Below are 15,516 nucleotides of genomic sequence, written 5' to 3'. Positions count from 1 at the left end.
CAGAAAGAGGGGGGCAGGAAGCAGGCTCTCCACTGAGCCCGATGCGGGGCTCCATCCCAAGACCCTGAGACCATAACCTGAGCTGAAGGCAGAGGCTTAACCCACTGAGCCCCCCAGGCGCGCCGTGATGATTTCATCCGTTCCTCCGGTATCTCCAGGAGATGCTGTCTTGTAAAGCCCCCAGAGGGATGGGGTAGAGGATGGGTTGGTGTGGCGTCCGCCCCTGGGGAGCGAGGACAGACACACATTTGGGGGAGGTCCGCTGGTGGCACGTACCGGAGGTGGGGTACGGAGTGCTGGGCGCTCAGGGGACAGGGCGCTCACGTCCTTCAGAGAATTAATTCAGGGAACTCTCCAGGCCTCTGTGCGTCAGAGGGAGGAAGGCGAGGGAATCGTGGGCTCGTGGGGCTGGAGCTTCGACGTCTGAGGTGGGAGTGATAGAATCTGAGACTAGGAATGATGTCGTGGGGGGGTGAGAGAGTCGTCTGGGTTCCATCTGGCAACAGTTGAGGAGCTGTTGAAGACGTTTGAGCGGGGCGTTGGTACTGTTCGAGCTGCGCCTTCGGATACGTCTTGTCACGTGTGGGGACCAGTGGGAGAACAGGGATGAAGGGTTTGAAAGATGAGCAATTAGCCCGGAGTCGCCAGAACGATGTCGGGGAGAAAGACACACAGGATGGTGTGGGAGAAGCAGGCTGAGCTCAGGTAGCTTTGGGAAGCTCTGGGACAGAGGGATCTTCCAGATCTTCTCACGACAGGCCACCTGTGCGGTGGGACACGAAAGCTCCAGGTTCAAGGTCGCCATCTTAATCTCATTCCCACGCGTCGGCCCCACCCCCACGGCACCCCTGTAAGCCGCTCCCCGGCCAGTCTGCCCTTGAGAACGCTGTGTGAGCAGTGGGCGCTGTTCTGGGGGCAGTGACCTCAGCAAGTGGTCTTGGGGACCCCAGTTAACGAGTGGGGACAATGTCTGAAAGGGTGTCATTAAAGCCATAAGCACACGCTCCCTGCAAGAGATGAAGAGCAGACCAAAGGTGTCCCCTGGAGAAAGATGTCCCCTGGGGAAGCACTTGGATTCCTGGGGGGGGGGCTCCCTGGAGGACTGGAGAAGCATTGTTGGGGGGGTGGGTCTGGAAGCTTCTGCGTGGGACGAGCCCTGCAGGGTCCACGCGTCGGTCCCTCCCTCACTGCCCCTCTTCCCTTGCTAAGCTCCGCCCGGCTTCGGCGGGAAGCCTGACCCCTTCTGGTGTTGCTTCTCCAGGTCAGAATGAAGGGACCATCTCCGTGGCTGAGGGAGAAACGCTGTACGTGATCGAGGAGGACAAAGGTGACGGCTGGACGCGCATTCGGAGAAACGAAGACGAAGAGGGTTACGTCCCCACCTCGTACGTCGAAGTCTATTTGGACAAAAATGCCAAAGGTGCTAAGACTTATATTTAATACAACTTAAAAAAAAAAAAAAAACCTGTAAAAAAAAAAAAAATTGGAGTTGTCTGTCCCCACAACTATGACTGTTCCGGGCGGTTCTTCCAAAGCCGGAGGACCCCGGTGTGCGAGCTGCCCCGTGGCCACGTGGTGGGCTGGTGGGCGCTCGGCACCCGAATTTCCTTGGCCGGTGTTGACTAGAAAACGTTTCACTTGCTCGTGGAATAGGACACGGAAAGCTGCCAACTGCCAGTTTACAATTTTGTCATTTGAACTCAGATAAACAGTTCTTCCTCTGGCAGTATCTGTAGGTATCCAAAAAAAAGAAAAAAGTTGCCTTCTCGCTTCCAATTGCTATTTCTGAATTTTAAAAGTTCACACACCTCCGCAGGGTGGGTAAGACTCCTCTTCTGTTTCTCTCTCGCAACCGCCATGAGCGCAACCCCCTTAGGATGTTACGTTTTGAAACTTCGTAACTTGAGCCACACTGGTTGGTTTGGTCTTACAATCACTTGCTTTGGAGGAAGTCATCAATAAAACCTCCCCCTCCTCGAGGAAAGAATAAGACGAGTCCTAAATTGGTACTCAATGTGTGTATTTTTCCTTCAACGTGTTTAAGATCATTGGTAGATGGTCGTGTTTTCCTCTCCCGTCTGCATGATCCCAGACAACCAGCTGAAAACTGGAAAAGCTTGGTTAGCGGTTAACCAGTAGACTTGTACACGAGGCCCTGAGCTGCCCGCTGCCCTTGACAGAGACGATCAGATGCCCCAGTGCTGTTTTGGTGACTGACCAAAAACCCAGCGTGCTTCTGCCGGAGCTTTCTACACGCAGACCTCCCCCTCCCTGGAGGACTGGAGGCTCATTGCTTTTGCAGACGTGTTTTGGGTCGGTTGGTTTGTTTTTTTAATCCTTGGCATCTTTAAGACCCAAAATATGAATTTACTGAAAAATCATTTTAGAATTGCTAGCTCGTTTTATTTTACATAATGAACCATAACCAGACTAAAGTATTTCACCGTCTTGAAAGGGATCTGGGTGGGATTTGCAGCAGCGTAGGTAGTGAAATCGATCACAGGTGTGCCCCGCCCCAGCTGTGCGCCCATTTCGAGAATCTACCATGCGGTCCTAGAGAACCAGCTAGCTATGAAGGGCTCACGACCGAGAGGTCAGGTTCTGATTTTATTTGGCTTTGAGAATTACTTATTTTTGTCCTTCCTACTTTTAAATAGGAAATTAGCTCCTTGCTTTTACACTGTGAGCTCCTTTTATAAGCGCAAATCGATTTAAAGTTGATTCTACCAAAAAAAAAAAAAGCGGATTTTAAAAACAACAGCAGGGGGTCCCGCTGTTACAGGTTCTTGTGGATTCTGTCAGAAAGTTTTCCTCATTTCCCCAGGACCACCAGAATGGAACTTCATGAATGTTCATGACAGCCTGATTTTTAATACACGGTCTGTTGTTAAATACTGATTGGTCGCCAGGAAGTTGCAAAGACCGGACGGAGCCGTCCCGTGTACCCTGCGGCAGGTGGCCCCCAGTGGTGGCTTCTGAGGGACCTGCAGTACAAAGGCCCAAAGCGGGAAACGGACATTGGTCAGCCCGCTTTTTTAAAATATCATTTTCTGATTCTGGTTTCTTTTGCCTTGTTCTGCCTTTACTGACATATTATCGATAAAGCCATTCACCCCGGACCCCAGGCCCCTCAAGAAAATTTGTTTCTGTTCCCCTTTGTGAGTATTTGCCACAAGGAGCTCGGCTGACCCTGAGGCCGCGGGGTTCCTCCTCTTCATGAGCTGGGGGAGGTGACAGCGCTGGGCATGGACCCAGGCGAACAGGGGACCTCAGCTTTTAAAACCAGAGCGTTCTGTCTAATGATGGGACCCGGTGCCAGCCCGTGAACTGCTACAGGAAGTGAACCAAACACTGACAAAGTCTTAAAATGGCCAAGAGGACCAGAGCCTTTGGAAGCCTCCCTTGGAAAGTATTGCATTCCATGACGTTGTTGTGGGTTTATTTATTTAGGTGTTTTTTTTTTTCTTAACAGTTGTGCAAATTTGATTCAGAAAACGGCTCAGTTGGTTTGTAGGGCCAGGGGTGGGGGTGGGGTGTTGATTTGGGGCGCATAATTGAATACTTGTGATGTTAAGTTGTGTGCCCCAGGCCCTTAGCACAGGCAGCTGCGGACGAGGGATGGAACAGTGCCTCGGTGCCAGCCGGTCAACGCACCAAGTATTAGAAGTCCTGAAACTACTCCCAAAGAATCAGAATTCCCATTTCTGCCCAGAATATACTTGGGTATTTTTCGACCCCCTCCCACCACCCCTGGTTATCTGCTAACATGAAAGAAGCCAAGTCTCGGCTTGTGGGTAAAGTTTTCTCCTTTTATTTTAGAGACGCATTTCGAGGTTCCTTGTATAGGCATAGAAGCCTGTCTTCCCCACGGGTTTCTAAACTTGCGGGCACCCCCAAGAACGCTGCCTCCCACCAGACCCCTCCCAGCCCGAGGGGCTGCTGCTTCCTCATGCCCAGAACTCAAAGCAGCTGTTTTTGCGCCGTGCACTTGTGTGTGTGTGTGTGAGTGTGTGTGTGTTGTCTACAATGTGACTATTTAATAATTGCCAAAATATTTAGACTAGAGGAACGTCCAGTGGTCAGTTGGATCGCGACTCTCTTCTTTGATGGTTCAGTTTGGTTTTTTAAGTTGCTTTCTGTTAAATATGTCCGAAATCCCCCCGCCCGCCCGCCCCCCATATATTTGTATATACTGCCGTTTAAAAACTAAAAGGATGACTTGAATTCCTTGTTTTAACGTTTGACTCTCTTGTCTGTTTGTTTTATTGGTGATTCTGCTGCCTAATGACCGTTTTTGTTTTGTAACCGCTGGGGAGGCCGGAAGGACTAGGTCCCCCGCCGGCTGCTCAGCCTTGACTTTATTGTAGACACTTGTGTTCTGAGTAAGTTTTGCTCCACCGTGGCCAACATGGTTGGCTCTCTCTCTCCTCACCCTGAAAGAAACGAATCTGTCTGGCTCCTCCTGGTTGTACCCTCGTATCTGCCTCTCTAATAAACGTATTTTTCTCAGTGTTGTGTATTTTAAATGATTTTTCACCTTTTCCGAGAAAATGATTCTGTGTAATCTGGGCATTTAACTCTGTTGTCTTGAGTCCTGGGGACCTTTTCCGGCCAAATGCTTTTTTAAAATTCTGCCCTCCCCCCCCCCCGCCCTTTTAAATGATGACACCTGCTCTGTCTCTCGCCCTGTGTGCACCTGAGGGCTTTCCGAGCCTCTGTCTCCTTCCTCTCCTGCCCCCTCCGGATGAAGAACTTTCACTGTTGATTGCTGAGTAACAGGTTTTTTCTTTTCACCAAGATTTTACTGGTTTTTGTTTTTGTTTTCGTTTTTGTTTTTTGGTAAAGCGCCGACAGTGTCGGTCGGGGGAGAGAATCAGGCCTCGAAATTCCTTGCATCCGCCTGGAAAGCGGGTTGCATTTCTTTCTTCCAAAGCTCAGCGGACCCAGAAAGAAGGGTCGGGGGTGGATGGGCGTGGGTCTGCCGTGTGGACCTCTCTTCCCCCTGAAGGGAAGGCTGGCCCCTGAGGCGACCAGAGACCGTGAAAGTTCCTTATCTCCGACGTGCCCCGTGGTAACACTCCACGCTCTAGAGCTGTCCCCCTCCCGGGCGGTGCAGACCAGATGCCCGCCCCCGGCCGCCGGCCTCCCTCTAAACACTCTTTCTCTTTCTGTCTTTTTGTGTTGTAGATCCCTAGAGGTGGTTACAGGAGCCAGAGCCTCGGTGAGCCTTCCCCGGAGAAACCCTTCGGTCTGCTTGTCTCCACAGGCCTGGGCACCCGCTCGTGTAGACAGCTCCCGGGCCGGGCCGGGCCGGCCTGCGGTCCCCTCTGTCTTCGCGGCCTGAAGCCACATCCTCTCCTGACCTGCCACGCGGCTGCTTGCCTTTCCCTTTCTTTGCTCCCGACAGCATGCTTCTCGTGGCCCGTCGCCCCCCGCGGCCCCGTCTGGCCACCTCTCCGGGGGCAGGTCTGTCCCTGTCGCCGTCCCCACCCCCCCCACCCCCCATGGGCCCACAGAAGGCAGCTAGACACGCGCTCCCTCCTTCCCGGGCCCCTGCCTTGGCCCTCAGTCTACCTGGCGCGTCCTGGCCTGTCCATGGTTCACACTGTGCCTTCCGTGAAAACTTCGCCACCGGTCTCCCCCCGGGAGACTAACAGAATCTGGACAAGGAGGGTCAGGCTTGCGCTGGGCAGACTGAGCGCCTGAATGTCACAGGTGGGTTCCCGGGTCCCAAGTCCCTTCGGTGGTCCTTTTCTGCCTAGGGGTCCTCGCCTCATACTAACCATCAGCTCTTGCAACATTTCCTGGCCTGAGAGGGTCCATGGGGGACACGCAGGCACACAGCCCCCTCTGTGGCGTGCACGCTTACACACACACACACACACACACACACACACGTTTTGATTTGGGGCTTGTGCTCCGTGGCCTGAAAGGTCTACACTGGAAGTCAAATTCCATCTCTTGAGGGCCACACGCAGAGGCTTGTGTCCTGCCATGGAGTGAGGGAAGGTCCCAGCCCACCGTCTCCCCCACCATCGCCCTGGGAGCGGGGGCCGCCGGGCAAGGCACTTGGCAGAGCCAGAGGCTCACTTGGGCGCTAGCTCGTTGCAAAGTGAGAATTCCCGAGATTCCCATCGTAGGATTCTAGCACTTTCCGCACCAAAGACCCCGTGCTGCTGGCGGTCCTTCGGGTGACCCTGCGGCTTCTTATGTTCTCACGTGCTCCGCGGGCCATGGAGACTGGATTGAGTTGGGTTTTGAGCGAAGTTCCCTTCCTCTTACGGATCCTTGAGGAAAACGTGAGACCACGTAGCCCATGGCCAGGCATGCCTTAGGGCGGCGTAGCTTCCCGTCTCTGGTGCCGACACGGTCGGTCAGGAGAAGTCACGGGCTGCGAGTTTCTGTGAATGAGAACCATCCGAAGCCCAAGAAGGAAATCGGGCCTCTGTCTTCTCTCGTGTGGCTGTTGGTACCTGGGTGGTCACCTCGAACATCCTTCATTCTCCTCGACATTTATGAATCTAAGACAAGGATGTCTTCCGGGAGCCGAAGGGACAGGGACAGGAAGGACAGGTGCTAAGGGATGGGCCTGTGTTCAGCGGCCACAAAAGGGTTCCTCTCAGCAAACCAGGGTTGACCACGACTGCACACCTGCTTCTGAGAGCAGCTTGGTGGCAAGAAACCTCCAGCAGGCAGATGCCTGGGGTAAGCAGGTGACGAGGAAGTGGCTTTGGGTTTAAAGGCGAGCGAGTGAGCCTGAGCCGCCCCCTCTTCTGTCTTTCTGTCTGCGCCTCTGTCTCTCGCCCTGAAGGGGGCAAACCCTTCAGCAGAAGACCAGCCACCCACCTGCCCGGGGCTCGGGGCTGCTGTGTCAGCAGCGCACCTCCCCTCCCCGCGGCGGCTGCCCACCTCCCCTGCAGCCGGGGCCAGCGCCTCGTGAGAGGGCTGCTTGTGTGTCCTTGCAAACCAGCGGCTCCACAGAGGGCTTCTCCACCAGTCGGGGTGGGGAGCAGGGAGTAGGTATCTCCACGAACTCCCGGATCTCCCCAGGCCAAGCGGACCGCTGTCTACTCCGCAAGGATGCTAAATGGCTTTTTTAAATCGGTTTTCAGGCCTCGGGAATGCATGTGCATTGCATCTTTCATACTCTGGGGTCAGGATAGATTCATTTCTCGCAGCGTAGGGAAAATGGTATCAGCTACAGTGATTTGTTCTTTTAGTGTCTGCTAAGCCCAGTATAGACTATGCTCATATCTTGTAACCCCTGCGCCTTTTTGTTTTGTTTTTCCTTCCTGTCCAGCAAGGAACGGGTCATAGGTGCTTCTCCGTGTTAGCCTTGGTGCACTCCTTCCGGCGGGGCCGTGCGGCCGTGTGGGAAGGGGGGCGCTGCAGACCCGGGCTCGTTCAAGGAGATGAGTTGTTAGAGGGTAGATGAGGTGTCTTCTCTGCTCTGGGGATCCTCCTGGGAAATTCGTCTAGAGGACTGTGGACCAGGTCCCGCAGAGTAGGGGAGCTTCCCCATCTGCTCGGGGGGGTCCCCTCCCTCCCCTCTTGGCCTGTCACTTCTCCCCAATGCTAGAATAGTGTTATTGTAAGAATGACTAAGTTTTAAGACAACCTGCCCTGAACGTGACCTAAAGACAACGTGAAAGGGAGGAACTTGTCATTTATCCTGTTTTTCCTTTGCAAGATAAAAAGGCATGGAATGCTGTCCTGGGATTTTCCTTTGGGTCTTTCGTGCGCTCCCCTCGGAAGCTTCCAGGCTGTGAGGCTCGGGCCAGATAAGCTGTAGCTTATCTCGAGGGCAGTAGCCCAGGGCCCCCGCTTAGGCGTTCTGGTGACATTGTAATTACGGGAGAGAGTTCAGTGAACGTGGAAAAGTGACATGGATGCTGAGTATTTTTCCAGAAATCTTAGTTTCATACTTCCTCATGCCTCTGCCTCCCTGCGCTTGTGCCGTCCAAACACTTCTTTAAAAGAGCGATCCAAAATTCTATTTTAACCTGATGTTGAGCACCTTTAAACGTTTTGGTTTATCTGTGTGTGTGGCACTAATTCTCAACTTTGGAGGCATTTCAGTGTTGTAACGGCCCCCTGCCATTGTGAAGGATCTGGAGTTGCCCGTTTGTCTCTGGAGATGGAATTAAACCAAATAAAGTGCTTCCATTGGAAGGCTTATATTGACCTTGTAACTATATGTTAATCCTCTAAACGTTAAATAAAAGTATAACCTCTGTTATGTTGTCACGGGACTATTTCTGGCACGAAGAGGGGACCCCGGGCCTGGAAGCAGGCGGGGCCCCGGGGCTGGGCCCGTGTGCCCCTCACTGAGTCACCACGTGAACCCGGACAGTCCCGCAGCCATCCACTCCGGCCAGGCTTGCGAGTTGTACCCACCACCCCGTCTGCTGGAGGACAACAAGCTGCCTGGGACCCTGTGATGTGGGATTCGGGTCGGTTTGGTGCAGGGATTGGGGTGGGTGGGGCTCCTTAGAAGCAGCAAATGTGTTTTCTGTGCACCTTCGGCCGGCGGCTCCTCTAGGTCTTCAGGGCTTCCATTGTGGGGGGTGGGGGAGCCAGGACCACGGGGCACGTTTGCTTTCTGTGGGCAGTCCGCTGTGACCCGTGCTGGAGCCCACCCTCTCGGGAGCCTGGGGGCAGTAACCAGGGGCTCCTGCGACACTAGAGCGGGGAGGACCGCCAGCCCTGCTGCTTGGGGCTGTGCGCAGCAGAAGGCCCGGATTCCAGGTGCGCGGGGAGTCCCAGCCCAGGCTTTGCGGGGGAGGGACAGTGATTGGTGCCCACACCTCTTTAGGTCCTAAAGCCCCTCAGAGCCGTTTTAGAACAGTCCGGAGGGAGTGAGGCTGCAGAGGTGCCAAAAGGCGGGAGGCCGGGCACCTGGGTGGCTCAGTGGGTTAAGCCGCTGCCTTCGGCTCAGGTCATGATCTCAGGATCCTGGGATCGAGTCCCGCATCGGGCTCTCTGCTCAGCAGGGAGCCTGCTTCCTCCTCTCTCTCTGCCTGCCTCTCTGCCTACTTGTGATCTCTCTCTGTCAAATAAATAAAATCTTAAAAAAAAAAAAAAAAAAAGGCGGGAGGCCACCAAGAGGCTGGGCTTCACCTTGGCCCCAGCCTCCCCCCAGAAATGGATGTCGGTGGCCTTCAAAAAAGCAGGGGCTCCTGACTCCGAAGGCAGCACCGTGGCAGGGGCCTCGCCGGCTCCACAGCCCGCCCCGGGGCAAGGCCAGGCCTGGCAGGCCTCCCCCCTGGCCTCACGCCGCACCCAGGCGAAGCCGCGCGGCCGCACAGGCGGTGGCGACCCCTAGCGGGAGAGGGGCCAGCATGCGAGGGTAAGGACGCCCCAGGGCAGGGCCTGGTGTGCGCGGGGTGTGTTCAGGGGCCCCTCTTTTAGTTAAAGGAGACGAGATCTTTGGAGTTGCCGGACCCGCAGGACAGCCCGGACATCCAGCTCTGAATCTGCAGCCAATGTGAGGCGCTGGGGGCGAGGGGGGCGCTGGGAGGGAGGGGTTGCCCAGCCAGCCAGCCTAGCCCAGTGGGGCTAATGTCCCTGTGTCCTGGGCGGTGAGGAACCCCCATCCCTGGCTGGAGGAGGCCTCCTCTTCCCTCCCTGGCCTCTGCTGTGCTGTTCTGAGAAGGCAAGGCAGTAAGCCTATGGCCAGCACCTTCTCGGAACCAGGATTGAAGTGCAAACCCGGCACTCAGCAGCCACTTTGTGAACACCAGGAGCTGGTTCCCGGAGGTGCCTCTGAGAGGCCCTGCTTCAAACACTACCTGTCCAGAGGGTGCAGTGAGGGACCCGTACTGGAATGACCTCCCGTCCGCTGGGGGCATTGATGGGCCCCACAAGGTGGAGCAAAATCTGAGAAAGGCCCCAGCGTGCCCTTGTCCTCAGAGTTAAGGGGCCAAAAGCTGGGAGAGGAAAAGTGGGGATCTCCTCATTCGTAGCTGTTGGGCCCCAGGAGGAGCCGGGGGTCGGGAGGTGGGAAGGATCCCAGGCAGCATCTGCCCCCCGGCGTGCCCACCCCCCACCGCACCAGGCCGAGCCCTGTCCCCACTCCCGGCTCCCCAGACCCCACCTGGGCCAGGCCGCTCGCTGTGGTCTCAGATCCAAGGACGGGCTGGAGACGGCGTCCTAACACGTCCCCGGGCCAGCTCTCCAGAACAGTGTCCTGCACCGTGGACTGCCCTCTTCACAGCCTCTCCTGAGGGCCTTCATCTCTTCCACACCCTGCTCCTTGGCGGCAACCAAGGCTCCTCTCTGCTGCAGAGAAGAGAGCCAGAGGGAGGTGTGATTCCAAAACCCCACTGCTTCCCCCAAGGCTCTGGGGGGCTCCAAACCAGGCGGTGTCAGACTGGCAGGATCATTTGTGTTTTGCACTGAACTCGGGCGAGAACAAAGGTAGGAAGCCATACTCCGGGGAGCGGGGACGGGGGGCTGCACCTTGCAAATGCATTTTCTGATGCAGGTTTGTGAGCAGAAGCGTGTGCCCAGGCAGCAGCTGGGAGCGTGTGGGGAGGCAGACTGCAGACTCTGGCTCCTCTAAACGGGGCTGCTGGAGTGAGACCCGGCCCGATCGGGGATGGGGGGCGCCTGCGGAGGGAAGACCGGAGGTGGCCTCCCCTGCTGCCCGCTGCTTCGCGGCCCCACTCAGGGTGGGAAGTGAACACCAGTCTCCTGTTTTGTCGGCCGATTCCGGCCTCTGAGTTTGGTGGAGCCCCTTAAAGCCTGGTGTATCGAGGGAAAATAGGAAGGAAAGACTTTGAGGTCAATTGGTACCTCCGTCTTTCTCCCCAACCTTCCTGCCGTACAAGAACCGAGTGTCTCCAAACCTCCGACATCGGCCAATGCCCTGGACGGAACTTCTTCCTTCTCATCTTCCGCAGAAGACAAGAAAGGCCAATCACAAAACCCGTACCACGGAATTCCGTGTGCACGACGTCCCAGTGGGAGCAGAGCTGCGCGGCAGATGCGGGAAAGCTAGAAAGAAGAGTGAGGGATGAGAGACAGGCCCGGAGCTCCTTCTGGGGCGGGACCAGGTGGCCGCTGTGCTCGAGGGAGCCGTAGGGGTTCACGGGGCTCGGGATGGTCACAGCGGGGGGAACCGTTCCTGACACGAGCACCGTCGGCGCACGCTCGCGTCTGATGGGATTTCACAAGCATGTTTCAAATAACACAAAACTCTCCTATTCGTCTCTCCCCACCAAGCCCCAAGGAGTGTAAACAAAAACCAGCCAAAACCACAGGGAAGATAAAACGCCGGGAGCTCCCCAGGCAGGACCTCAGCAACCGCGATGCTGGGATTCAAGGAGCCAATGTCCGCTGTCCGCTGAGGAGGGAAGGGCTCCTCCAGCCGTCGAGCCCTTGCCCGGCCCGGGGAGGGTGACCCCAGCCCAGAGGGGTTATCCTGAGTGGCCAAGGCGCCAGTACGGGACCAGCCCATGGATGTGCGGGCCTTACCCCCACCCCCACAACTGGCCCCACTTCTCTGGGGCCAGGGCTGGTTCCAGGAAAAGGCGGCACACTGTGTTTGCGGCCTCCCTTCCCTGTCCGCTCCCGCGGCCTCCGGGGGCGGGCTGGTTTCCGAGCCCTGCCAAGCCCTCTCCTGTGTACGCTGGTGCGGGCGGCTCATCTCCGCACCCCCAGCGCAGGCCCCCCACTGACAGCGTGACCTGCCGCGGGTACAGATGACAGCCAGGCCTGCGGGGATGCATATGTATTTATTAGGACATTCTGAACACCAACAAGGCCGCGCCGACGGCGGGGACAAGTTTACGACCTGGCGCAGACTCTGTCACCAGCAGGGCAATGCCTGGCCACCCAGCCCCGCCGCAGGGACTGGCTGCAGCAGGAACTTTCAAGACTGTAGCAAGCGTCAGGGGATTCCAGAGCGGCTTGTTCTCCAATGGCGATTGCGCGCTGCCTCGGTGGCCGAGGACCCGGGTAGAAGGACCGTAGAGTGAGCTTCCCGGGCTCTGCCAGAATTCCAGCCGCATCTGCTTCTAGAGACTAAAGGCCGCGGTGTGTGGGGGCCCAGGTCCCAAGGCCCCTTCCCCCCCCCCCGCTTCCCTCCAGTCCCAACGAGGTGGGCATCTCGCCCCAGCTGCTTCGTCCAGGGGCGTGGGTATCCCCAGAGGCAAGCCCGGCCCCTTGCGCTGGTCCCAGCGCCCCAGCGTGGCCCGTTTCAGCATCCAGAATGGGCTTCCCCGGCCGATGTGAGAGCTGCCCTGGCGCCACATCTCCCCAGGCTCCCCGTGACAGTGTGGTGAGAAACAGGGAGCCCCCACCCCACCCCAGGGAAGCCACATCCGCAGCAAAGGATAGTGACGCAGGGTACTTCTGTCTCATCATCTGGTTCCCTGCTGGGGACGAGCGACAGCCAGTCCGGGGAGCCAGCTCGGCAGCACGGGGAGCCATGGACCAGCTGCCTCCAGAAACAATCTCGCTCAGCAGAACCAACCCCCACCCTGGGTCCCCATCACAACAGAGTCCAGAATCGTCAGTCTGTAGGAGAAACGCTGAGAGCAGCCCAGGGTTCCGGAGCCTTTCTGTGACACCAGGGAATCGGGCCAAAGCGGGGCCTAGGGCAGAGGCGCCCCCCGCTGCTCCAGCTCGGCCCTCTGTGTCCCAGCTTCCTGCTCTGCGTGCTGGGTGCTGCGCAGCACCCAGAGCTCCTCCTGCCCTGTGGTCTCCCGGTCACAGCCCGACTTGGAGCTCCAGGGACCCAAGCTGGGCCTGAACGAGCAAGAGGGCAGGTGGGGGACACCACGGCCCTGACAAGTGGACACAAAGACCCAAGTTAAGGAACGTCGTAGAGCCCTGGCTGTTTGAAGAGCCCGCAGCAGGTGTATTTGCTGATCGCGACCTCACTCACTGGGACCCAGATAACTTGCTGCTTCTGGGCAGAAAACTTTCTGCCTGGGTCTCCCCGGCCGCCGCCTCTTCGGGGCACACACGCCCTCTGGGGCACACACACGCCCTCCGGGGCACACACGCCCTCCGGGGCACACACACGCCCTCCGCAGGGAGGAGGGCCAAGGCGGGGGCCTGTGGGGACACTTGGGTCACTCGGCCCAGCGGGGCTCACGAGAGGGTTTTTCCAAACAGTCTCCCGGAAGGTGCGTTCAGGGCTGCGTTCTTCCAACACACGGGGGGCGCGAGAGGGTCTCTGCAGAGCGAGGGGACTTACAGGCTGGCCCAGCAGGTCACATGGCCCGGGTCTCGGCTTCAATCTTCTGCTCCCCGTGCAGGCTCTCTGGGTCCTGGAGCTGGGCCACGCTCTGTCGGATGGCGATCTCGGGGCCGCCGCCGTACAGGTTGTTCAGGTAGACCCAGGTCTCCTCTGAAATCTGCCCATAGTCAGCTCCTGCGGGGCCCCAGAGGCCAGGCGGTCGGGGCTGCGCCTGCGCTGCCCACTCACCTTCCCTGACCCCAACTCCCGCCCCGAGAGGCCATGTCTTGGCAGGGGGCTCTAGGAGCTCCGTGCGCTCCCGTGCAAAGCTCTTCCAGAGCAACCTCGGGACGCTCCAAGGGACGTCGCTTCTCCAAGGACCCCGGAAGGCACATCTCTGGCTGCCACCCGTTTCCCAGGGTATGGGGTGCCCGCATAGGGCAGGCAGAGGCTGGCACAGGGCCTGGGTAGGACAGGCGGGGGCTTCCAGTGGGACTGTGACCAGCAGCCAGGAGGGACCGTGGGGAGGCCAGGGCTGGAGGCGGCGAGACTCACCCTGCTTCAGCTGGATGTGGCCGCTTCCTTTGACCTGTGCGATCCTGCTGTTGTCGATGGGCCCGGGGGGTTCTGGAACAGACCCAGCTCAGGCTCAGCGCCTCGGAGCCTCTGCGGCAGCGGGAAACCCACCTGCCCCCGCCATGGCCCTCCACCTCTCTGCAGGCAGAAGTCATTCTCAAAGCGTGACTCCGACCCCATGACCCCGGAGAGGCTGTCTGGGGCCCACAGGGGCTGGGTGACGTGCTCACGGGGGCACGGGCCGGGCGCCGAATGCTCGGCCATCAAAGCAGCAGAGCCGGAAGGGACCTAAGGCATCCCGGGGATTTCTGGGACTTTAGACCCTCGCTGAGCACCATTCCCTAAATCACGCAGCATCCTCGGCAACCACGTGACTTGAGAGCTGTTTCCAGAGGCCGGGGAGAAAGTGCCCCAGGAAGAGCCAGCAGAAAGCAAAGCTGGGGCCTGAGGGCGGGCTGCAACTCTGGAGCATAGGCCCGGCCCGACACCGACACCAGGGAGCCCCCGGGCCCCTCCCCTCGCCCTGAGGCCTGACTGGTGCTTAGGCCCCGAAAGGCCCATGTTGGCCTGCTGCTGGCCCGGCCAGGCCCCAAGCGCTAGTCTGGGAGCCCGTGTGTGGGGCTCGAGGGTGGGAGGGTGTGCCGTGGGCAGGCCAGAGCTCGGGCTCAGCCGTTTCTCGCTGGGGCCTGTGGAGGCTTCTGGGAGGCTGCCTGGTTCCAGCTCTGGAAAGTGAGCGGTCAGAGGACACCGTATCCACGTTCTTCTTTCCCAAGAGCCTGAAGCCATCTAGCCACTAAAATCTTTTTTTAGGGCAAGCAAACCCCCAAAAAAAAGTGCCCGGCAGGAGGGAAAAGCACCCGTGGGGACAGGATGCGAGGGAAGGGACAAGTAAGACCACGCCAGTCCTACCGCAGCAAGAAGCCCCCCTCCCCCCCCCCCGCCCGGGGCAGGGAGAACACCTGTGCGGGGGGCCGGGCCAGGCCATGCTACACTCACCGTCGTCCTTGCCCTTGCCCTTGACAAAGGCCTCCCACTCCCGGAACCACTGCATGCTGATGCAGTAGATGACGCCAGGGGACTCCTCGGCCTGGAAGGCTTTGTTCAGCTGCACCGAGGGAGGGGAGGGTCAGCACCCTGCCGACCCGCCCTGTCCCCCGCCCTCCCCACGTCTTAGAAAACCCCGGACACTCTAGGTAGAAAACTGGGGAGCTCCCAGACAAGCTCGGCGAGCGCTCGGCCGCGGCCCCACCCCCCGGCGTCTGCAGGGGACACTGAATTTCTTCAGCTGAGGTCCCAGGCCGAGCCCCCCCCCCCCCCCATTTAACGGAAGGCACTGACTTCTTCCGTTAACTCTCCTGACATGTCGGCTTCTCCTGGGCACAAAGCTCAGCGTCCCTTACTGTCTTTTACCCACGCTCCACTCCGGAGGGGCGGTGGTCCCCAGTCACCCTGTCCCCAGCAGCCCCAGGTCACACACACACACACACACACCTGCTTCCACTGGCCATTTCGCCACTTGTTTTCACTGAATGCACCTTTCCACGTCACTCTGTACAGCCCCACGGTTCTCACTAGCGGGGAGATCTGCCCCCCAAGGGACACGGCCAACGTGTGGACGTGATTTTTGCCGTCACTGGCATGTGGGGGCCAGGGACGCTAACTGTCCTTTCACGCACAGGACAGTCCCCGCAGCAGTCACCCAGCCCCGAGCGGCAGGGCTCTCTGTCCTTTCCACGGCGGCTCAGCAGCTC

At 58.3% G+C, this 15,516-nt stretch overlaps 2 protein-coding genes across 42 annotated transcripts in view; one reads left to right on the top strand and one right to left on the bottom strand.

The window, feature by feature from the left end:
* The window catches only part of FNBP1 (formin binding protein 1), a 144,325-nt gene extending 136,089 nt beyond the window's left edge, over positions 1-8,236 (top strand). For 14 of the 24 annotated variants that reach the window (XM_082696008.1, XM_082696007.1, XM_082696006.1 and 11 more), the window contains one exon: positions 1,262-4,509. In XM_082696008.1, coding sequence (XP_082552134.1) covers positions 1,262-1,440 — 179 coding nt within the window. In that variant the 3' untranslated portion in view covers positions 1,441-4,509. Of the gene's footprint in view, positions 1-1,261; positions 4,510-5,187 lie in introns of those variants that run through there. The other 10 variants (XM_082695997.1, XM_082696010.1, XM_082696009.1 and 7 more) reach the window with 1 other exon arrangement.
* A 3,483-nt stretch (positions 8,237-11,719) lies between these two features.
* USP20 (ubiquitin specific peptidase 20) overlaps positions 11,720-15,516 on the bottom strand; it is a 43,615-nt gene continuing 39,818 nt past the window's right edge. For 8 of the 18 annotated variants that reach the window (XR_014302055.1, XR_014302056.1, XR_014302058.1 and 5 more), the window contains 4 exons: positions 14,762-14,870; positions 13,745-13,816; positions 13,031-13,384; positions 11,720-12,979 (listed from right to left, as the gene is read on the bottom strand). Coding sequence is in view for 6 of the 18 variants with exons in the window: in XM_082695985.1 (XP_082552111.1) it covers positions 13,224-13,384; positions 13,745-13,816; positions 14,762-14,870 (342 nt within the window). In the remaining 12 variants the exon portion in view is untranslated. The remainder of the gene's footprint in view (positions 12,980-13,030; positions 13,385-13,744; positions 13,817-14,761; positions 14,871-15,516) is intronic. The other 10 variants (XR_014302060.1, XR_014302065.1, XM_082695985.1 and 7 more) reach the window with 2 other exon arrangements.

This window comes from Mustela nivalis (genome assembly GCF_964662115.1).
Source record: "Mustela nivalis genome assembly, chromosome: 13".
In the NCBI taxonomy this organism is placed as follows: domain Eukaryota; kingdom Metazoa; phylum Chordata; class Mammalia; order Carnivora; family Mustelidae; genus Mustela; species Mustela nivalis.
Note: the sequence above shows the minus strand (reverse complement) of the source record. Positions and strands in the feature narration are given on the sequence as shown.